At 45.2% G+C, this 23,793-nt stretch overlaps 2 protein-coding genes across 3 annotated transcripts in view; both read right to left on the bottom strand.

Moving 5' to 3' along the window:
* The window catches only part of Atp6v0d1 (ATPase H+ transporting V0 subunit d1), a 45,180-nt gene extending 24,012 nt beyond the window's left edge, over nt 1-21,168 (bottom strand). The window contains exon 1 of the mRNA XM_021632020.2: nt 20,920-21,168. Coding sequence (XP_021487695.1) covers nt 20,920-21,049 — 130 coding nt within the window. The 5' untranslated portion in view covers nt 21,050-21,168. The remainder of the gene's footprint in view (nt 1-20,919) is intronic.
* Nucleotides 21,169-21,802: 634 nt separating this feature from the next.
* Nucleotides 21,803-22,888, bottom strand: Agrp (agouti related neuropeptide). Of its 2 annotated transcripts, none has more exons than XM_021633232.2 (4): nt 22,697-22,888; nt 22,461-22,593; nt 22,219-22,301; nt 21,803-22,032 (listed from the first exon to the last, which is right to left on the bottom strand). In XM_021633232.2, the coding sequence occupies exons 2-4, from the start codon at nt 22,588-22,590 to the stop codon at nt 21,850-21,852; spliced, it is 396 nt and encodes a 131-aa protein (XP_021488907.1). In that variant the 5' UTR covers nt 22,591-22,593; nt 22,697-22,888; the 3' UTR covers nt 21,803-21,849. The 2 variants fall into 2 exon arrangements, with proteins under 2 accessions (XP_021488907.1, XP_021488897.1); XM_021633222.2 differs by having other exon boundaries at nt 21,806-22,032; nt 22,461-22,597.
* Nucleotides 22,889-23,793: the final 905 nt, after the last annotated feature.

Here is a 23,793-nt window from a genome sequence, read left to right as displayed (position 1 = left end):
CCCCCCCTCCCAGCTCTGGGACAGGTGGCAGGTGGCAGCAGAGTCACATTTAATTACCTACATGATCTCAGGAACACCCTGTCCCTATAGCTGGGACAATGAAAGCATCTCTCATAACCCATGAGGAAGTCAACTCATCCGACAATCAGGAGGGCGCCAGTCAGGCAAAGGCTTCATGTGCCAAAGGGAGGGGCAGAACTGGTTACTGCTGCACCCAGGACAAGTTCCAAGAGGTTCTCTTCTAACTGAGTGATAATCCAACAGGACAACCTTCACTAGGCTATTCCCTCCTTGGTCCTAAGACTTCACAGGACTGGTATGACCCAAAAGACCCAAAGCTTGCACAATAGCTTCCTTGTGTTTCCAACCACAGCCTAGCCTGGCAATCAAGAGACCCTACCCTGGGAGTTGGGGGCCATACCTCTTCTGCTGCTACCGTGCACCATGGCCTCACGCAAGCTTTCTTCCCTAGGTTTGCTACTACAGGCAGATAATCTGCACAACAGGAATAAATCTGGGCTGTAAGGAAAACTATTTGACATTTCCCAAAGATTGAATCTGTTTGGGTGTGAGTAAAAGAGATAAAGTGGTCTGACTTAGCTAGGTGCCAGGCAGCCAAATGAAGGCCACCAGTAGCACTGAGCTGTGTTCAAATTCTGGCTCATATCCATGTCTAGGTCCTGGGTTTGCTGGACCACAGCACCTGAGTGATCTAGTCAGTCCTTGATGCTGGGCTCCTGTTCCATACACAGACCTCTGGAATAAGGACATAAAGAAAAGCCAAGGCTGGCTCAGATGGAGAAGGGTAATTCTAGGGATCTCCAGAGGCTCTGATCATTGTGAAACCATGCCAGGATCTTGGCAGGAGCATCTTGCCAAATCCATAGTGCTCAGAGACAGCTCAAAGGAGAGACAAAAGAAAGAAATACTAGCCAAGCAGTGGTGATACACACCTTTAATCCCAGCACTTAGGAGGCAGAGGCAGGCAGAACTCTGTGAATTTAAGGCCAGTCTGGTCTACAGAGTGACCAGGGCAGCCAGGGCTTCATAGTAAAACCCTGTCTCATTAAAAAAAAAAAAAAACAGAAGAAGAGGAAGAAAGAAAAGAAAAGAAAAGAAAAGAAAAGAAAAGAAAAGAAAAGAAAAGAAAAGAAAAGAAAAGAAAAAAAAAGAAAAGAAAAGGAATACTCATTTTGCTTTGCCCTCAGCCTCATGGACAGGCTCAAAGTATCAAGCCTCATTCAAGGCTTGAAGACATGTTGCCTCCAGTATGAAACTCCATTTCCCACAGCTCATGGAAACTGCACAGAGCAGCTTAAGCCAGGAGCAGAGTTGATTCACTCTATACACATGTCTTGAAGAACCAAGAGACTTGGACTAGGCAAGAAGGTGGCAACATCTTGCAGTAACTATCCAGACCGGTCCTGTTCAGTAGCCTTCATTCACTCTGCCTTGACTTATGCCCAATTAACTCCACTCAAGGACACAGTAAGACATGTGTGAAGCAACATGCTAGACTGGATGTGACCAGCACTGTGGTTTTGGCTGGCCTCTGGTAAGGCAACGGTTCCATGCTTGGGGACCTTCATAGTTTAAAAGGTAGATCCAATGGCTTAGCAGTTAAGAGCATTGTTGCTCTTGCAGAAGCCCAGAGTTTGGTTCCCAGTATCCACATCAGGTGGTTCGCAACCACCTGTAACCAGCTGCTAGGGGACCTGACTCCTCTGGACTCCATGGGTACCTGGACATACATGCACAGATACCCCTACATACACTTACTCTTTCTCTCTAATTAAAAATAAATATTTTTAATGAAACAAAAGCTAGATACAAATGATGGAAGCTACTGGAAGATGTGAGAAGCATGCAGCCTTGGCAATGATTAAAAGACCCTCCAGGACTCTCTGTTCCCCGAGGCCTGGCCATGTGGAACATAGTTGGAAACTTAGTGGGTGGAGAAAATGAATGAGCTGCCACATGTGACCTAGAAGCCTCAGGGTCCTGTGCAGCAGAACATGGGTTGCACCTCACCTAAATTCCTCAACTCCCAACTCATTAGCTCTAATCTAGATTGCTTGTGGCAAAGCCTGAGGGATTGGCAAGAGCCCCAGAAGCCAGGATTCTTTCCACGAACCACCCCTTACTGAGTCAAGAGCTAGAATCACACAGGTATGGTCCAGGGAGCCTTGAATAAACAAATTAAATAGTAAATAAAGAAAAAGAGAGAATAGAGAGTATTTGAACCTGAAGAGCCAAAACATGTATCAGGAGACCATGAGTAAGTCCTTGTGCTTTATATGGGACCCATTTCCCCAGATAAAATAAGAGGGTTGGAAAAGTTACCCCAGGAGCCTGTCTAGCTCTGCCATGTTCTAGTCTAGCCAGGCCTAGGTCACTCTGACACCCTGTAACACAACCTTTGAAGGCTATCAGATAAGCACCCTGGGCAGGACTAGTAGCAGATGCAAGAAAAATATCTGGGGGACCTAAAGCCCTCAGAATACAAACAGCAACAAGACAAAAGAAAGGACTCCTCAGGAAGAGGGCCTCATCTACCAACCAAATATGAAGTCTTTGTTGAGTTGAAGGCTCAAATCCACTGCTTGAAAGTCCAAAGTCTAGACAAGTGCCCTTGGCTAGAACAGACAGGGCTGGCCAGGAAAAGTGTCCAGCAATCAGTCAGGGCTTTTCCTCCCAGAACCCTTCCCCTGCTAAGAGTCTGCCTGTCTGTCCTCAGATGGTCAATCCCGGCCAGGCCCCTGAGCATATCTTCACCATCCATCAGGGGAGCTGCAGGATGCTGGTTATGGATAGGTGGAAAAAGCATCCAGGTTATGAAATAGCATTCTAGCTAAAGCAATCTTTCATTTTCCTGTCTCTTAAAAGGAGGGAGAGATGAAGGAAGCCAACCTCCAATACTGGCTAAGCAGAAGCAGTGACCTCAGTGGAAAGGCATGCAAATGAGAACAGAGGAGGAGGAAAAAGAGTTGTCAGTTACCTGTTAATGACCCCATTCTTGCTATGATTATAAGGACAATATTGCTTACTTGGAGTCTGGGAGCATACTCAGTTCTCTCTCCGAGTCACTTACATAAATGCTCTATCTGTATGTGACATACATAGGCCTAAATGTCTTTCTAAGAGTTCCAAAGGAAACTGAGGAGAGTCTATACTTACAGATGAATGCTGGGTAGAATGAACAATGGTGAAATGTTAGTGAAGGGTATATTTTTAAAAGCCTGGAAAGCAAGGTTTTGGCCCCTGGGGAGTCTCAAGCTCCTACTTGAAACCCTGATGACATCTTAAGAGTGCATAAGCTAGCGCACTGAAGTGGCTGCTGCTCCAGCTCTGAGAGCTGCCGGAATGATCTACATGAAAGTAAATGAAGATAGTGTATCAGCCAATGTTAAATCATCCTGTACATCAGGACAGAGACTATCAGAGAATGTCCTCTAGTCTTCTTCCTATCCTTGGAAGATGGGACACAGAAAAAAAAAAAAAAAAAAAAAAAAAAGAATTAAACAGAAAATACTGAACAATGAACCCTACACCTAACCTGAGAGGCTAATTGGGGACTGGAGTGACAGAAGGAGATCCCAGGACAGAATACTAAAGGACAGCAGCCATGGACAGTTGCTGTGTACAACAGAAGCACAGACAGAGCAATGGTGCGACAGAGTGGTCCTAGCGCGCCCTCTTGTGGCCAAAGGGAGGATGGGTTTATGGACAACCACGAGGGGTTGGCAGGAAGAGGGTTCTCTAGCTCCAGCTCCCTCTCAACGCGTCCTTTTAACTTCATCATGCCTCAGACGCTTGGTCTCCATCTCCCCTGCCATCAGCCCCTGCAGTGTGAGACTTCTGACACCTGCAGAGAGATGCAGAAAATGTGTCATAAAGAATGGGAATTTAGAGGACTAGAGAACAGCTTAAGGCACTTGCAGAGGATTCAAGTTTAATTCCCAGCACCCACATGGTGGCTAATAACCATCCATAACTACAGTTCCAGGAAATCCAATGCCCTCTACTGACCAGGCATGCACATGTGCACATATGTACATACATACATGCAGGCAAATTTTGCATACACATTTATAAAAAATAAAATAAAGAAAGGCTAGAGAGATAGCTTAGCAATTAAGAGCTCTGGATTCTTTTCCAGAGGGTCTGGATTCCCAGAACCCACAAGGGAGCTCACAACCATTTGCAACTCCAGTTCCAGGGGATCCATGACCTTTTCTGGCTTCCTGAAGTACCAAGCACACATGTGGTGGTACGCAGACAGACATGTAGGCAAAACACTAATACACATAAAAATGGTTAACAACAAGGAAGCCAGTTGACAGTGGTGGCACATGCTTTTAATCTCAGCACTCAAGGAGAAAGAGGGAGGCAAATCACTGTGAGTTCAAGGCCAGTTTGGTCTACAAAGTGGGTCCAGGACAGCCAAGGCTACACAGAGAAACCTCACCTTGAAAAAAACCAAAAACAAGCAAACAAACAATGAAATTTAATTCAGAAGTAGACATGTGTCTAGAAAAGCCAAAGTGCACACCAGGGCGGTGAGTCCGACATGAGAAACTAGTTTAAAACTGGTATAGGCAATTTTCTGAGGGTCAAGGTTAACAGGATGAGGAGGGAAGCTTAGCACCCTCAGTCTGCTACACTCTTGTTTTCTAGCTCAGCTAGACCTTCCAAATCTCTAATTCCCTTTAACTCTCAGAACTGTTGTCTCTACTGACACTTATTACTCAGAAATAGGACAATAGTGACCCCTTCAGTATATGTCCTTAGTTCCCTTTCCCCTAGATTCAAAATCCTAGGACCCTGCTAGTACCATTATGGGTCTATCACTCATCCAGTCACAAAAAATGTCTATTGAGCACCCATTCTGGTGAGAACTGCAGTGTTGAATCTTAATTAGCAACAATTTGTGCATGATTTCTGTTTCACTTTACAGCAGCACAGTCTTACACAACTGGCTAAAAGGAGAGCAATTCCTAATGCCTGGCCCTACAAACAGGAGGAATTCTGGTAACCAGAGAGGTCTGATAGCCCTAAGCAGGCACAGATGACTTACCAGAGTCTATTACAGCATTTCTTTGCACCTGTTTGTCCTTACTATAGGCCCTTATGTGAGCTGGATTATATTTGGTCATCTGAGCTGCAAGCTGGAGAACGGAGCAGACTGTTGCAGCAGGCACTCTGCAACCACAGGACAGGCGAAGGGGGACTAGAGACAAAACTATTATGCCCTCAGGGATGGTGGTTCTGTTCTTCCTCTCAAGTCAACTTGCTCTAATGGCAGGAGACACTTTGCTCTGTTTGATATGACCACCTAAGAAAGGGGAGACTGTGTTCCGTAGCACATGCCTACAATTCCACTACCTGGGAGGCTAGAGCAGGAGGATGATACACTCAAGGCTAGTCTCGGCTACATGGTGAGACCCTGTCTGAAAATAAAAACAAGGAAACCAGGATATGGAGGACTAATGTTATCAGAGGAGTCTATGCAAAAACATTTAAAAGAAGGTGCTAAAAGCAGTTCATAGTAATGTATGCCTTTAATCCAGCACTCAGCTCAGGAGAGTGAGTGAGGGGCACCACTGTCTTTCTGAGTCCAGTTTTTGTTTTGGCAAAAACAAACAAAATGGAAAAATAAATAAATAAGGTGTTGAGGATTTTCCCTCTTGGCCACCTAGAAAGCCTTATTCTACAGGGGTCCTGAAGAGCTGGCATTTGCCTATTTTAGGTGGCTACCTTAAAAATCCTGAAAAAAGCCTGTTGTGGTGGTGCACGTCTGTATTTCCAGCTTTCTGGTGGGCATAGACAGGTGAATCTCTGTGAGTTTGAGGCCAGCCTGGTCTACAAAGCAAGTCCAAAGCTATACTGAGAAACCCTGCCTAGAAAAACAAACAAACAAACAAAAATTCCACACAAGAGTGTAGGCACTGTTTTCACCTCACAAACCAGGCCCAAGAAATTGCTGAGTAAATGCAAAAAAAGTGTTTTATCACTCGTCAGAACCAGTCCTGACATGTCCTGCTTGAGTTACATGGCAGACGCTTACTGACTTGACCATAAATAGCTTTCCAGATAAAATCAGGTGAAAGTATATACTAGCAAGATGTAATCTGAAGGGAAATCAGGAATGGGGATGGAGAGGGAGAGGTAAAGGAAAGAGAAAATAGCCAGGCAAGAGAGAACTTGCCCAGGGCAGCTATATCTGGGCAGGGACCCTAGACTCTAGGCTGAGATGTGCAAGGAGTCTTAGCCTGGCCTGGATCCTCAAATATTCCCTGGATTCTAAGATTTTAGGTGTAATAAAAGGGGGGGGGCTTGATAGACCCTCCCTCAGCCTCAAACTAGCCCTATAATGCTGTGAACCAAAGTCTGGAAGACATGCTCCAAGCTCACCAGCTCAAGTCTTGGCTTGGATGACTACTAAATGTCAGTATCCATGAGCTCTAACTTTCTCAAGTATCTTCACCAAACATTCTAAGTTTCTATTGTTATTTTTTGTTTTAGTATTTATTTATTTCAAACAGATGGGTGTTTTGTCTGCATGTATCTGTGCATCATGCATGTTCCTTGTGCTTGTGGGTTGGGACTGGAGTTAACAGACAGTTGTGAGCTGCCAAGTGGGTGCTAGGAATTGAACCTGGGTCCTCTAGAAGAGGAACAAATGTTCTTAACCACTGATCCATCTTTCCATCCCACTCTAAGTTTTTCAAGTATTACTTGTTCATTCTTATATTCAAATAGTGGGGGAAGGGGAGGTAAATTAGGTAATGAAAAATTTCCTCCCTCCTAGCCTCTCCAGTCTCTCTCCTAGAGGTTATAACTGGACAACGTGGGGCCGTTGCTTCCAAATGCTTGTTCATATGCATGCCTTCTAGTGTTCTACCCAGTGGGGTTATGTTATACACAATGCTTTACAACTTTCTCCCAACAACAGATTTCTAAATCAGCACTTAGAAAACTTCCTGTTAGTGTTCCACTGTGAGGGTACTGCATGGGTTATCCAGCCACTGCAACCACACTAGTGAATATGCCACTGCTTCTAGTAGTCTCTCTTATTAACTTGGCTGCCAAGAATACCTCTGTGCTTGCTACCCTATGCTCATCCATAGGATATAATCCTACGGGGTTACAGGGTCATACAGTACATATACAGGCAGTGTTTTGATAAGAAGGTAATGATTTTGCCTACCAAAAACCAGGAGGATCAAAGTTATCATAGTCTGCATAGCAAATTCAAGGCCAGCCTCACTACATAGAGAAACCAGTCCATCTCAAAATCCAAAACAGACCAACAACAAAAACTGTTTGTGGCCAGGTGGTGGTGGCTCACACCTTTAATCCCAGCACTCCTGAGGCAGAGGCAGGTAGATCTTTGAGTTTGAGGCCAGCCTGGTCTACAGAGTGAGTTTAAGGATAGCCTGGGATATACAGAGAAACCCTGCCTCAAAAAAAACAAAAGCAAAAAATAAACTGTGTGTGTGTAGATACAGATGTGTCTATATGTATGTATTAGAAAACAAGAAACAAAACCAACCACACCCCATAAGCACACAGAGAGATGACAGAAGGAAAGGGAATTTCCAGGAAATTCTCTGCCTTGCTTGCGAAAATTAGGCTCCATCCCAGAAGTCCTTGTTAGGCCACACTGTACACATTTGGCCCACAGTTACTACTCTTCTCTAATCACCTGGCACAGGACTGGGCAGGACTGGGCTCCTAAGGCAGGCTGCCCTAGCTGCAAGCCTAGGATTGACTGAGCATGTCTACCTCCTTCCAGCCTCTGATGACTTCCAGATTGGTATCTTAATTTAGTGCTACTTCCTCACATGCTTACTGGACTTCTCCCTCACACATCTTAGAGGCAATACCTCCTCTTCTACTATCCTAGCCACATTCAAGCTGTCTTCTCCTCAGGGGTCCTGTACATCAGGAACAGCTTCAGGACTCATCCAAGATTTTCTTAAAGTCAGATGCCTGACTTCTCACCGATATCTAATAGAAAGTAGATTTCATCCTCTTTTTCTGATCCCTGACCCAGTCCTTTGCTCCCTTAGTTCATGCTGTCATCCAAAGCCACTAGCCCCTAGTCTAACTGCTAAGAATACAGAGCTCCAGAGCAGGTTTCTGTTTATATCATACAACCAATCCCTACCTCCTCTACAACTCCCCTCTGCTTCATCTAGAAAAGGATCAAGTTCCTGATGGTTCAGCAGCCTTCACCCCCAATTTGGAGGTCTCATTCTCTTGAGGAATAGAAGCAAGTAATCAATGCAGCAGGCACAGCCATCAATGATCCATACCAACTCCTTGATCCTTGGGCACTGGGGTCTCTCCATACAGTGATGTCATTGCCCAGAACAATTGAAACAATACAGAAACAATCCTCAAATACTGAAGAAAAAACCGTATGAGTCAGTCCCTCACTGACTCATGTTTATTCCCATCCTTCCCTAGTGAAAAATATCCCTAGGTTATAGCCTTCTGCAGAAATTTCTCCAATACCCCCTGAATACCACCTCTCTTGTGGTCACTAGATTGTGGTCACTAGAGAGGACTCTGACCTCTCTTGCTTTGAATCACACCTGACTCTGATGGACTTAGGACTGAGCTAGATAATCTTGCTGTCTAAGCTGTGCTCATCTCATTTCAGAAATCCTGTTTAGTCTCCCCTAGCAAAGCAAAATGGAACACATAAATATTTTTATACAAAATGATATAAAGAAATTGTCCAGTTTGGTAGCACACACCTTTAATCCTAGCATCTGGGAGACAGCAGGTGAATCTCTGAGTTCAAGGCTAGCCTGCTCTACAGAGAGCGTTCCAGGACAACCAAGGCTAAATCTTGTCTTGCAAACCAAAACCAAACCAAACCAAACAAACAAACACAACAAAAAGTCATTTTGGTTTTGTGGTTTATTTTTGTTTAAGACAAGGTCTGCCTATGAGCCAAAGCTGTCTTTCAACTCACTATCTTCCTACCTCAGTATCCCAAGTGCTTGGGTAAAATTAAAGGCATGTGCTACGATGCCTGACCTTAGAACCCTTCTACAAATATTTATTTACTGCACAAAACCATGCACATGTGTGGAAATCAGAGGAAACTAGTGGGAGTCAGTTCTTTCCTTTCACCTTGTGAGTCCTGGGGATCGAACAGACAGACAGCCGGGGTTGGAACTAACAAATTGGCCAGTATTACAAAAAAAATTTTTTTAGATTTATTTATTTTATGAGTGTTTTGTCCGCATGTATTTGTGTGTGCCAGATGCATGCCTGGTGCCTTCAGAGTTCAGAAGGCATCGGATCCCCTGGAACTAGAGATACTGATAGTGGTAAGCCACCATGTGAGCACTGGGAATTGAACTCTGGTCATTCACAAGAACCACAAGTGCTCCTAACTGCTGAGCCATCTCTCCAGCTCCCAGCCAGCAACTCTTAAGCAAGACATTTCCTACACATTGACTTTAACTGAACCAATCATCTTTCTCTTTTTAATTAACTCTCGCCTGGCATGGTGGCACACACCTTTAGGTGGTACTCAGGGGGCAGAGGCAGGTGGATCTCTCTCTGTTAGGCCAGCCTGGTCTACAAAGTGAGTCCAGGGCAACAGGGCTACACAGAGAAACCCTGTCTCAAAAAACAAAACAAAAAACTGAACTCTCAGGTCAGGCGATGCTGGCACACACCTTTAATCACAGCACTTGGAAGGCAGGGGCATATGGATCTCTGAATTCGAGGGCAGACTAGTGTTCAGAGCCAGTTCCAGGACAGCCAAGGCTATCCAGAGAAAACCTGTCTCAAAAAACAAAACAAAACAAAACAAAAAAACAAAATAAATAAATAATACTGTAAAAATCTTAACTCTTATCCCTCTTGGTGAATATGTACTTCTGAGGTAGCCACAGCCTTCTACACAACAGCAGGGCATTTATGTGGGCACAGCCCCTACGCATTCTTCATGTGTTCTTCTACCTGCAAAGATTCTCCAATACTCTGTAGTTTTGTTCTGATATGACTAATGTCACTAATTCTCCCTGAAATGCTCTTCCCACTTCCTAGACTTGGATAATATTGAGATTCGCTCACTTGCCATACAATTTGTTCATTTAAAGTGTAAAGTTTTCACTGTATTCCCTTATCACAATTTTAGGACATTTTTATCATTCTAAAAAGAAACTCACCCAAATAGCCTATCCTCTTCCCAGTGCTCTGTGCCTACTGGGCATTCAATGCTGTTTTGAATGCTCTGTATCTTATGTTGTCCTCCTCCTGCCTGGGAGCTGTCTCCCAACAGCCCACAAAAATCAATAGGGGCATGAGATGAGAAGTGTGCCTGGATGAGAAGTGTGCCTGGAACGGCCAGCAAGCATTGTACAGGGATCACACACCCCAGGAAGCAGCAGTGGGCTAGCCCAGCTTTCATTCCAGAGAACAATGGCTAAGCACCCCTTGGGGAGTGGGGTGGGGGCTCCAAGGATAGGTGTACATACGTGGTTGGAACCAGGCACTTCAAGGATGCTTGATCTGCATTATACAGCAGGCTCCTGTCATATGAATGGAAACACAGCACCTCATTATCACATAGGCAGAGGGAGAGGAGAGCTAGCAGGGAGCTGTGTCAGAGGCCATATATCAAATGTGGCTAAGGGCATCTGTGTCTAAAGACTCTCTCCAGATGAAGTCTGGCAGAGAGCAAGAGGCCCTGCTGGAAAGGGAGTCCTATACCTTAACTCTGAGCTCAGAATGGCTTTCTGGTCTGGGAGAACTACAACCTCCAACATCTCCCCATGTTTTATTTTATAATGAAGAAGTGTCATCATGAGTTTTAAGAAAGTTTTCATCTATATTAGAGTGATCTATGGTCAGATAATGTATCATAGTCTGATAATGTATCATGGTGGTTATTCTAGCAATGGTGGTCATCATCATCATCGCTGCAGGAACTGTGTAAGGCAAGGGGCAGTTCCTCCAACATCTTAGGCACACCTGTCATAAGTGAAGCCTGTGTGATAGCTTTGTACCGCCCATTCAGGACCCCACCACGGCACCTCCTTCCTAGTAACTAAAGGAAGAATGACCAGTGGGAACAGCCAGCTTAACTATTCATTCACCAACTATTTCCACATTAGTCCTTCCTTCACAAACATCCTGAAGTGTCATGATCACCTCCCCTTAAAGATGGTGTCCCTATGTTGCCCAGGTTGGCCTCAAACTTCCAAAGCTCATAAGCACTCTTCCTACCTCAGCCTCGTGAGAGCAGATATGAACCACTGGGACTAGCCATCAGCTATGGGATTCTATTCCTGTTTTACAGTTCAGGATAAATGATCTACTCACAAATGACTGGCTCACAAAACCAGTGAGTGGTTAATCTGGGATCTGTTCATCAATGAGGTCTGTTGTATCTAGTTGGCACCTCTGCCAATCCACTTTCATCAGCTTCTAAGCACTTCCTTCCTCTTTTCTCACTAAGGTCACTTATGACTTCTGAATGGGAAAACCAAATAAAAATTCTTCCTATAAAGCTTTTGTACATGTTTGAGATTCATCATGCCCTTCACTTCCAGGTCCTCTCTTGGGATTATCTATCTCTCAGGGAGTTAGATGCCTTTGGCCACTTAAACAGTTGTCCTCCTTCATCCCACTCCCAACTTTGCTAACTGAAGCACTTTCTAGAGAAGGGCCCAATCTCTGTCCTCTATTCTATTCCATACTCCTTTGAGGATTTCAGTTACAACTCTTCTGCAGTCCCCAAAGCTGTCTTCCAAGCTCAGACCTTACACCTAAAGAGTGTGGGGGCCTTCACTCAGATGACTCACAAATGCTCAGTCTCATCTTCTCACTTCATCCCTACCTATTCTTTCTCCTACATGCTGTCATCATTTCTTTTTGTCATCTACATGCTTACCTAACCCAAACATGAGGACACCAACCCTAATTCTTTGTTTGCTTTTCTTTTCTTTCTTTTTTCTTTTTTTAGAAGAGTCTCATATAGTCTGAGCTGGCCTCAAAATTGCTATATAGCTGAGGATGACTTTGAACTAATAACTCTGCTTTCTGCACTCCAAGGGCTAGGATTACAGGTATGAACCACCACGCACTCAGCCTTTTTTCCTCTCTCAGTCTTTCTTGCTCAGCTTCCTTACGCTCTTCCTAAAATTCCTCTACAGTACTCCCGGCCAATGCCTGAGCACAAGTTGTCATCGCCTCTGGTTAGAAGCCTGTAAGAACCTACAGAGTGGAGCTGGAAAATGGGCTTACAAGTTAAGAGCACTTGTTGCTCTGGAAGAGGACCCTGGTTTAATTCCCAGCACCCAGATGGCAGACCACAACCACTGTAACTCCAGTAGAGAATCTGACACCCTAATCTCTGAAGGCAACCAGGTATGTACACAGTACACAAACATATATTCAAGCAAACACTCATACAGATAAAATAAAATACATCTTCAAAAAAGAAACCTACATATTGTTCTTTCTCCTCTAAAGTAGTCTCTATCACATGACTACTTATCAATTGCAGTTACCTTTAAAAGTCAAGTCTATATTTCTAACAGGAACTCAATGACTGGCTCTTTGGCCTCCCCCCCAAGGGAGGAGCAGTCCTGTTAGGCCACAGAGGAGGGTTTTGCAGCCAGTCCTGAAGATACCTGATAAAACAGGATCAGATGAATGGGGAGGAGGTCCCCCCCTATCAGTGGACTTGGAAAGGGGCATGGTGGAGATGAGGGAGGGAGGGAGGGACTGGGAAGGAATGAGGGAGCGGGACATGGCTGGGATACAGAGTTAATAAAATGTAACTGATAAGAATAAAATAAAATAAAAAAAATAAATAAAAGTCAAGTCTAATAGTCTTACGTTCCCATACTCTGAACTCAAGGAAAAGCCCTCTGGCTTTTGTAGTCTTTCAATAGTTGATTTCTGTTGAACTTTCCAGCCACTTTCCTAGCCATCCCACAATTATTCAATGCCAAATAACTTGTAACTCATGAAAATCAACATTTGCACCTCCAGTTTCATAAAACTGACTATCCCAGCCCAGCCTAGATTTCCAGTCTTCCTTCACATCAGACAATCTCTTATGAAATAATGCTAAACTACAGAAGGAAATATGAAGAAAAATTATACAAGAGCAAAGAGGAATCAAACTACTCAAGATGTTGTAAGGATAGCCCAGCTGGTAAAGTGTGGTGCAAGCACAAAAATCTGAGTTTTAATCACCAGCACCCACATAAAAAAATCTGAGTGTGGACTCAGAGAGTATCTGTACTTGTGAGGTACTTGGCAGGTGGGGATAGAAAGATCCCTAGAGCCTATCCACAGTGATGTAAGTATCAGGGTCAGAGAGAAACCCTGTCTCAAAAACTAAGTTTGACAGCAATCAAGAAAAACACCTGAGTCACATTAGTGGTACACACTTTTAATCCCAGCACTTAGAGGCAGAGACAGGAAGATTTTCTGTGAATTCTGGGTCAGCCTGGTTTAAACAGAAAGTTTCAGGATAACCAGGGCTACACAGAGAAACCCTGTTTTGAAATACACTCACACACACAGACAGAAAGACACTTCTACATGCAAGCACACACATGTGCATGAGTACTCACACGCATGTATGCACACATCCACATAAACACATACATCTCTCTCACACACACAAATACTGGGGGGGGAAGGTATTCTGAAATATAAGCAACACATCCACGTGAAGGCTTCAACCACGGCACCAAGTATCTGACTGGCTGTGAAAAACTATCCTCAGGACCACTTAGTTCACATGGAAACTGAGAAGAAAAAAGGGCTCTTCTTCTCACGTGATATTTGACAACAGGAAGGAAACATCCCAACTGCCCAAATGCCATGTGAACCCCTCATTATGGATTAGAAAACTTGCATTCTGGTAGTCATTAGTGGAATATACAGCATAATCCAGACAGCCACTTGCTTTTCTGTATTTTCCAAGTTTGAGTGACAAGAAAACTAAGTTACTAAATAAAAATCTGTAACTGGCCTTGTAGTCAGGAGAACCACCCCTAGGACTCAGATTGTCATCTCCGAGTATTATTTTCCAATAAACAGAATAATGTCTCTTGAAATAATATTGACTGTAGTTTTAGGTCAAGAAATATTCATAATGTGATTAAAATATATTGGCATCTCAGGCGTTAAGGAAGCACATAACGCATACAGAAAGCCAGGCATGGCGGTCCACACCTGTAATTTCAGCGTTTAGCAATATGAAACAAGAGGATCATGAGTTGAGGCTAGCCTGAGCAATATTTCAGACCCAGCACTCACACAGAAGCAAGGCATGATAGTGCACACCTGTAAACCCAGTGCTGGGGAAAGAGCAGAGACAAGTGAATCTCTGGTCCTCTCTATCTAGCCAGTATTGATAAAATGGCAAGTTCCACATTCTGTGAAAGAAACTGTCTCAAAAAATTAAGAGCGATAGAGGATGGCACCTGATGTTGACCTCTGGTTCCACACATGTATTCACAGGTGAGCATAAAAATGCACTCATGGAACTCATACATGCAACCTATGCCCCCACCCCCGACTTGGCAGCCCCGCCTAATAAACTGCTACTGACCAAGAGACAATTTTAGCATCAATAGGTTAACTGATATAAGCTTAAGAAATAAGATCCATTAGTTATTGTGTGTGTTCGTATATATATACATGTGTAGATATGCATACAAATAAAGACCACAGGTCAATGTCATGTGTCTTCCTCATGCACTCTCCATTTTTTTGTGTTTTATTTTATTTTGTTTTTTGAGACAGGGTTGGTTTCTCTGTGTAGCCCTGGCTGTCCTAGAACTGAGAGATCCACCTGCCTCTGCTTCCTGAGTGCTGGGATTAAAGGTGCGCCACCACTGCCCAGCACCATCTTATTTTTGATACTCTTACTGAACCTAGAGCTCACCAACTGGCTAGAGTGGTTGACCAGCAAACACCAGGCTCCACCTGACCGCCATGCCTCACAAGCACTGGGGTGTGCACTGTGAATCTTGCTTTTATATGGCTATTGGCACGATGAAATTGGGTGCTCATGCTTATACGAAGTCTTAACAGTTTCTACTGCTGTGATAAAACACCACAGCTACAGCAAGCCACAGCTGTACTTGGCAATCAGCCCCTTCCTTTGATTCTCTTTGCCTCCTCACCATGGGCCAGAACAAGTACCATGGAGCCAGATGAATACGTACTGAAGCTTCTGAAGCCATGAACCAAAAATCCTTCCTCATTTAAATTCTCAGATAATCTGTGTATTTCTGTGTTTGCATGTTCATTTTAACTGACGTTACACATTTGCTACAGCATGCCCAGAGGGGTCAATGGACAACCTTAGGTGTCACCCCCCATGTTCCACTTTGTTTAAGTCAGTGTCTTGTTGCTTGTTACTAAATACAACAGGCTAGGTAGCCTGCAGACTTCTGGGGATTCTCCTGTCTCTGCTTCCCATCTCAACATCTGAGATTAGAGACATACACTAACATGCCTGGCTTTATATGGGCTCTAGGAACCCAAAGTAGGTCCTCACACCTGTTTGAAAAAGGGATACATTCTATCCCTTTTGCAATCATCATTTTGCAACCCTCATTAAATAATGGTTCTGGTAAATACATGTCATTGATATCTTATGCCACAAAAAAGAATAATAACTAGATATTTAGTGCTTCCTAATAGAAATGCAAATATTACCATATATAATCACCCAGGTTTAATGGTTCATATCTTTAATCCCAGCACTCAGAAAGCAGAAACAGGTAGATTTCTACAAGTTCAAGGCCAGCCTGGTCAACATAGCAAGTTCCAGAACAACCACAGCTTTCAAGACCTTGCCTCGAAATACAAACAGCAGCAAAACCACAAATTATACATACAAATATAATTATAGACAGACAGACAGATACATAAATCATGCTGGACATGGTGGTCTGTGCCTATAATCCCAATACTTGGGAGGCTGAGGAAAGACAATTGTGAAACCTTGTCTTGAAACAATGAGCAAAACTGAGATGGATGGAAAATCTACTAATCAAATGATTCAACCTCTTTACTAAACTAAAAAGAAAAAAATGGAGACAAATAATATATTAAAATACTTGAGCCAGATGTGGTGGCTCAAGGCTGTAATTCCAGCATTCATTAAACTAGAAGAAAGAATTACTGTCAATATGAAGCCAGCCTGGGCTGCATAGCAAGTTCCAGCACAGCCTGGGATTACAATGCACCATCTGTGTTGGAAAAACAAATCACTGCTGGGCAGTGGTGGTACACACCTTTAATTCCAGCACTTGGAAGACAGAGGCAGGGGATTTCTGTGAATTTGAAGCCAGCCTAGTCACACAGTGAGTTCCAGGCCAGCCAGGGCTACTACACAAAGAAACTCTGTCTTGAAGAAAGAATTTTTACAAAGGCAAATTACAACCCTAAAAATTTGAGAGGGCCATTGAGATGATTCACTGAATAAAGGCATTTGCTGAACAAACCTGGGGACCCAAGTTTGATTCCCAGATTCCAGGATAGAAGGAGAAAACCAACTCCTGAAGGTCGTCATCTGACTCCCACACAGCATGCAGCTGTGCACATCTGTGCCTCACGCACATTTATCATGCAGATGACAACCCCTCCAAAATTTTAAGAGCATTAGAACTAATATATACATATATGCATATCCTAATTAAAATTCTAAAAGTTTTAGCTGGGCATGGTGGTACACAACTTTAATCCCAGCACTTAAAAGGCTGTGGCAGGAGGATCTCTGAGTTCTGAGGCCAGCCTGGTCTACAAAGAGAGTTCCAGGATAACCAGGGCTGTTACAGAGAAAACCTGTCTTGAAAAATAATAAATAATACTTGAAGCAATCATATATCTAACACTAAATGAATACACTTTAAAATTATTATTGTTATTCTTGTTATTTTGCTTTTCAAGACAGAGTTTCTGTGTGTAGCTGTGACCATCCTGGAATTACTTTGTAACTCACAGAGATCTGCCTGCCTCTGCCTCCTGAGTGCTGGGATTAAAGGCGTGCACCGCCATGTCTGGCTAATTTTTTTAAATCTTTTTAAAAACTTGTTATTATTTTATTTTATGTGTACAGATATTTTGCCTGCACATATGTCTGTGAAGGGTGTGTATGACTGGTGCCCTCAGAGGCCAACAGATAGGTTCAGATTCCCTGGCACTGGAGTTGCAAAAGACTGTGAGCTGTCATATGGATGCTGGCAACTAAATTATATAATAAAGTAAATTATATAATAAAGTACTGAGGGTGTTTTCTTTGTGTGCTTGTTTTTATGACAATGTCTCATGTGTTCCAGGCTGGTCTTGAACAACCTACATAACAGATGATGATCTTGAATTTCTGATTCTCCTGCCTCTATCCTCAGAGTGCTGTGATTATAGGGGTGATCCATTAAGCCCAGTTTTGCAGACCTGCGGATTGAACAGAGGGCTTTGTACATACATACTAGGCAAGTACTCTGCCAACTAAGTTTATCTGTTTACTTCCTCCCTCACTTTTGTTTTTGAGACTGGCCTCAGTATGCAGCCCAGGCTAGCCTCAAACTCACAATCTTCCTCCACCAGCCCCTCAAATACTGGGGCTGCAGGCATTCACCAATTACTGGGGTTTTACATTTTTTATTAGCATGTATCTATGTATTTGGTACATATGCTACTTGTATTTAAAAGTGTATAGGCGAGGGACTGCCTCTGACATAATCTGATTGGCCTGCTCTTTGATCACCTCCCCCTGAGGGGAGAGCAGCCTTACCAGGCCACAGAAGATGACAATGCAGCCACTCCTGATGAGACCTGATAGACTAAAATCAGAAGGAAGGAGAGGGGGACCTCCCCTATCAGTGGACTTGGGGAGGGTCATGCGTGAAGAAGGGGGAGGGAAGGTGGGATTAGGAGGGGAAGAGGGAAGGGTTTATGGGGGATACAAAGTGAATAAAGTGTAATTAATAAAAAAAAAAAGTGTATGGGCACGTGAGTGTGAGTACAAACGGAAACCAGAGTTTGACATCAGGTGTCTTCCTTAATCACTCTCCACTTCATTTTCTGAGACAGAGTCTCTCAGTGCACTGCAGACTAGCCTAGTTTGCCCTGAGAATCCTACCTTTACTTCCTGAGCCTTGGGTCACAGGCAGGACACTACACTTATCTACTTTTATGTGGGTGCCGGGAGTCTGACCCACAGTGTGTGTGTGTGTGTGTGCGTGTGTGTATATGTATGTGTGTGTATGTGTGTGTGTATACATATATATATATATATATATATATGTATACACACACAAATCTAAGCCAAACTGGGTTACAAAGTGAGAGCCTGCCCTCAAATATAGATAGATAGATAGATAGATAGATAGATAGATAGATAGATGGATAGATAGATAGATAGATACATATATACATACATACATACATACATTCATACATACATACATACATGGATGGATGGGTGGGTGGGTGGGTGGATAGATGGTGTGGTAGTTAAGAGCACAGGCTGCTCTTCCAGAGGACCTGGGTTCAATTCCCCCGCACCCACATGGTTCACAGTTATCTGTTAACTCCAGCTCTAGGGAACACAACTCCTTCTCTGGCCTCAAGGGTACTCAAACTCACATGCACATGTCCACGCATACATATAATTTTAAAAAATTATACACATAATTTAAAAAAAACACACAAAAATACAAAAACAATTCCAGCTATTCAGGAAGCTAAAAAGAGGATCACAATACCAAAGCCAGCCTAAGCTGCAAAGTACAGGCTAGCCAGTGTAACTTAGGAAGACCCTGTCTCAAAACAAAAAGTAAAACAGAGCTGGGGCTACAGTACAGTGGTTAGACCACTTGCCAAGTATCTACAAGGCTTAAATCAGCGGGGGGCGGGGGGGAGAGTAGTGGGGCAGTACTGAATAGGTGAAGAAGGAAGCAGAGGGAACAGCAAGTTAAGCAACAGACAATACAAGTTAACACTTACTGGATTCTGACTTTATCTTTGGTGCTTACTGGGTTATTGGTGCTGGGCTAAGTATTTTACACAAAGTAACACTGTGGCCATCTCACAGTGTTTGTGAGACACATGCTGCTTATATGCCAGATGAAGAGTCCTATGCCCAGAGACAGTAAACAATTTGTCTACAATAACCCAGTAACTAACAGGTTGAGATTCAAACCTGTGCTTGCTTGGCTCTGAAGTCCTATAACTTCTGTGCACAAGCGCTGGGGTCTACTGTGTATAAAGGAGAAGCCTGTGTGCAAAACAACAAGGAATCCCTAAATACCCTAAAGGTCTGGATCATGTTCCACAGGGGGCCCACTGCTAAACAGTTCCACAGGAAGAATGCCCTAGTACGCTGCCCTGTTGTCCATGATGCAGTGTCTGCCAGAAAGACAGGAGTACAGGCTCCCAGAAATTCTATAGGGGAGTGGGCAGCATCAGGAGTAAGGGAAGCAAGAAGAGAAGCCAGAAAAGGTAACAGTGTTCACCTTTAGATTTACCCAAATAAGGATCTTCCTCAAAGAAAAAACTAAACATCTTTGTAACAGGAAAAAAGGATTTTTCTTTCCTCAAGTTCCAGTCAAACCCGAATCTTAAAGTATCCTCTCCTTCCCGATTTCACTCATATACTAAAGGCGAACAATTTTTCTTGCAGGTTAACATTAAAATCCTAAAATCTTCCACTGCACTTTAACTTCAGTAAGTCTCGTATTTTAACATTATTTTTCACTTGGCAGGTCTAGTTTTCAAGGTAAACCATAAATGAAGGAGTTCAACTTGACCTCGGAGGTTTCTACACTGGATGAATCACCAAGCCTCCTCCAGCCGTAAGTATCTTTCTTCAAAAGAATCATTTAGGTCTCAGAGATGGGAACTCAGCTCTCTGTCCTTCACTTCCACCTGGTTGGAGGGTCTGGAATTAGGGACATCTCTAACTTAGTACATCTGCTATAGCTGGGCCTGAGAATCACTTTAGACCAGTGGTTCGCATCCTTCCTAAAGCTGCAACCCTTGAATACACCTCATGTTGTGGTGTGCCCAACCATAAAATTATCTTCATTGCTGTTTCATAACTGTAATTTTGTTACTGTTATGAATCGTAAATATCTGTGTTTTCTGATGGTCTTATGCGACCTCTGTCGCCTCCTTAAAGGAGTCCAACCCACAGATTGGGAACTGCTGCTTTAGATCTATGTGTTTAAAAAGCGGAACTTCGCTTCTATCTTGTGTAAGAAACTAGTGCCCCAAAAGGCATCGCCCCTCGATGTGTGTGTGTGTGTGTGTGAATGAGGGTTGAGACCGAACATTTGTGCTTAAACTTCACAGATTTACAGGGCCACTTCTTGCTTTCCCAAACAGTCCGTCTTGAAGACACTGCACAGGCAGTGTCTTAGCTCAGAGTTGGGAGGAACCACTCGCTAAACTGGCTTAGCAATTCCTCAGGAAGGCTCAACCCTCAGACCAACACCAACACACGATGATCCCAAAGACCTTGGGGGAGGAGAGAGGCTTTTCCACCTAACTTCTCTACGCATTGCCACCCAACAGGCCCAGGGCTGGGCCAGGATGAAAAGGCTTGTAGACGCACACCTCGCGCCGGCCAACCAATCCTCAGGAACCCGTCCTTCTAAATTACAGGGCTAACTCAACGAGGTCAGAGGCAACCCAAGCAGGGGCAAACCACTGCGGTTCTTAATGTCTTGTTTATGTCTGGGCCCGGCGCGGAGCCGCCAACTCCTTTCTGACGTGCCCGCCATCCGCACGCGGATTCCCAGAGGCCTCGCAGACCCCTCAAGACCCTCGGTTTCCGGCTCCCCGGCTCAGGGCGGCCTCCACTGTCGCTTCTCAAGGCCCCTCAGACAGCCCGGACCCTCGGCTCACCCTCGAGCGTCTCGCACTGCACCAGGTTGAGGTAGTCCGCCTGGCTGAGCACCCCGGCCTTCAGGCCGCGCACCAATCCTTCCAAGTAGCCATTGTCCACGTTGAAATAAAGCTCCGGGAAGAACGACATGGCTGCGGCGGGGGCGGCGGGACCGGAGAGCCCCGATCAGCCCGCACGCAACTCGACTCCGAGATCAGCTGACTCGGCGCCCGCAGCGGGCTGTCAAGCGCGTCAGGTGACGCGCAGCGTCCCACGTGACCCCACGGGCTGGCTCTTAAACGTATCCAGCTTCCGCGTAGCCTGGCGCGCAAGCGTTCTCGGGAGTGAGCGGCTACCCGCCCTCTGGGCGCCTGCGCACTAAAGAGAGGCGGGGCTTCGGCGCCTAGCGGAGCAAAGGAGCGTCGTCGATGTTGGAAGTCGACCGCGTGGTGGCGCTAAAACCCTCGGGATTCGAGCAGGGCCCTCAGTTTAGTTTTCCCTGGTTAGGCGCGTCTGTCTGGCTCCCTTGGAGCCAACCAGGTAAAGGTGAGCTTGTGTGCAGTTCCTTACGCTGTCGAGGCTGACTCCTACCAGCCGGAAACCGAGGTCCTGGGAGGGGAGGGTTTTGGAGCAAAATGTTTATCCACTAGCTAGACCTTACGCCGGCAAGCCGCGCTGCACCCTCTTTGCCTGCCTGTGTTGCACTGGATTCCCTAGGACCAGCGTGTGTCCTGCTTTCCCCAAAGGGTCCAGGTACCTTAAAATCACCCCTGTGCGTGGCCCAGATGGTAAGAGTGGCTTAGACCCTTAGGTTATGGTGTGTGTAGTTCCGCCCCCTACCCTTCGGTGAGCCCAACAACCCTTCGACAGCCACATTTCGAAATAACCACAGCTTTAGGATTGGTCCCATCCTTTATTCGCGTCCCCTGCCTTTGCCCAACATCCGTAGGCTAGGTGCGGCTGCAGAGGTTCGTGGCAGTACCCAGCTTGCGGCAGTAGCAAAAGGCATTGAAGAAGCGGCAGTAGCACGTGGCGCACGGGTCGCAGCAAGGTACCTGCTGCCCCAGGCAGGACTCGTGCAGCCTTACACAGCGACGCGGAGAACGAGACTCGCGGTTCTGGGGATCTAGCACCTGCATTCGTAGGGAAGTAAGAACGTCTGACCTCATGTTCAGAAAACTCTCCCGCCCGGATCCCAGTAGGATGGCAGTAGGCGGTGGGGCAGGGGTGGTCTGCAGTTCTGCCCAGGTTGGGCAGTCCGGATGATGGTATCCTGATGCTCCCTACCTTCTGCTTTATCCCTTTCCCTGAGGAGTTACCTCTGCCAAAGCTTCTGCCTTCTGCAGCAGAGCTTCTTCTGCTCCGTCTGCAGTTTTCTTCTTCAGGCCATTCAGACTTAGACCTAGGGCAGAGGATGTAAGGGCCACGCCCTCCACGCACCAGCGTACTCACCTCCCAAGGTTGGGACTGGGGTTTGGGAACTAGGGCTTGGCCCCAGGCTGGCTGATTCGTGGCCAGCAATTGTCCTCACCCCACACACCCCCAACCTGACCATACTCACCTGGGAACTCTGGGAACAAGGCCTGGTCAGGCCTTCTGATACCTTCCAGTGGTGCCACGGCCATCTGGACCCCCAGCGTAGGAGGCAGGGCCAGCAGCAGGACACAAGCCAGCAGCGTGACAGTCAGCATGGCCTGGCTTAGCAGGAAAACAACCCCATTTAATCCCTCCCTATCCTTACAGTACCCTACCAAAGCAGATAGAGAGAGGTTCCCAGAAAGTAGTCTTTGCACTTACCTTTGCTTGCTGATCCTTGCCTAGAGAGTTCCTGGCCACTTGTACCCTGAGCTTATATGGCAGCGTCTAATAAAGGGCCCACACGTGACTGCCTCCTGCAGCCAAGGCATGAGCGGGCCTCTCAGGAAAATGGGGACACAATTCAGGCTTTCTCCCTAAAACCTGAACCTTTCAGTATTCTATTAGAGAAGTACCCATCTCCAATTTGGCATGAGGCAGCCAGGAACCAATTAAACTTTGGGAACAACGTAGGGTGTCCAGACCCCAAATTTCCATAAGACCAGAACCTAGGGATGGGTCAGGCTAGAACCATTAACAATAATAAGGCAGGCAGCCCTATGACCTTAATTTAATTTTCCGGCCCCACAGATGTGCACTTAGTCTATATGGCATATTGTTTCCTTTGCTTCCAGGAACTTTGGTCAAGGGCACCAAAGAGAGCCACCCAGTGAGTGTCACCAGGAAGGGCTGGAGTGAAAAACTAGACCCAAGGTTTCTTTGGAAGAGAAGTCAAAAAAGCCCTTCCAGCTAAAACCAAGCCCCCCTGGCTCTACCTCCTCTTTCTCTTCTTTAAGACCCCTACTCTCATTCCTGTTCCCCAAGCTCCTTTTCACCTAGGGTTCCTGGAAACCAAGGGAGCAGAACGTACTGTTCCCAGGGTGGGCACACAGCTTCAGAGTAAAAGCTTTCAGGCCGCCTGCTTCATTAGTGTTAATGGCTGCTTCCTTCCACTCTGTTTTGCCAGGTCTCTGCCCACGCCTGGTCTCATCAGTTTGAGGACATGGTGAGGGCTGCCCACAGGACTTTTCTTTTTTTTTTTTTTAATTGAGACAGGCTCTTACTATGTAAGACCACGCTGGCCTCTAACTTACAGAAACCTGCCTGCCTTTACCTCATAAGCGCTGGGATTAAAAGCACGTGCCACCACATTTGGTGGTGTTGGCGGGGTTGTTGTTTTTGTCTGTGCCCCAAGTGCATGCCCAGTACCCAGGTTGGTCAGAAGAAGGCTTTTGGATCCTCTGGAACTGGAGTTACAGATGTTTGTGAACCACCATAGAGGTGCTAGGAACTGAATCTCTGTCCTCTGCAAAAGCAGT

Source organism: Meriones unguiculatus, chromosome 10 (genome assembly GCF_030254825.1).
Source record: "Meriones unguiculatus strain TT.TT164.6M chromosome 10, Bangor_MerUng_6.1, whole genome shotgun sequence".
NCBI lineage: Eukaryota > Metazoa > Chordata > Mammalia > Rodentia > Muridae > Meriones > Meriones unguiculatus.
Note: the sequence above shows the minus strand (reverse complement) of the source record. Positions and strands in the feature narration are given on the sequence as shown.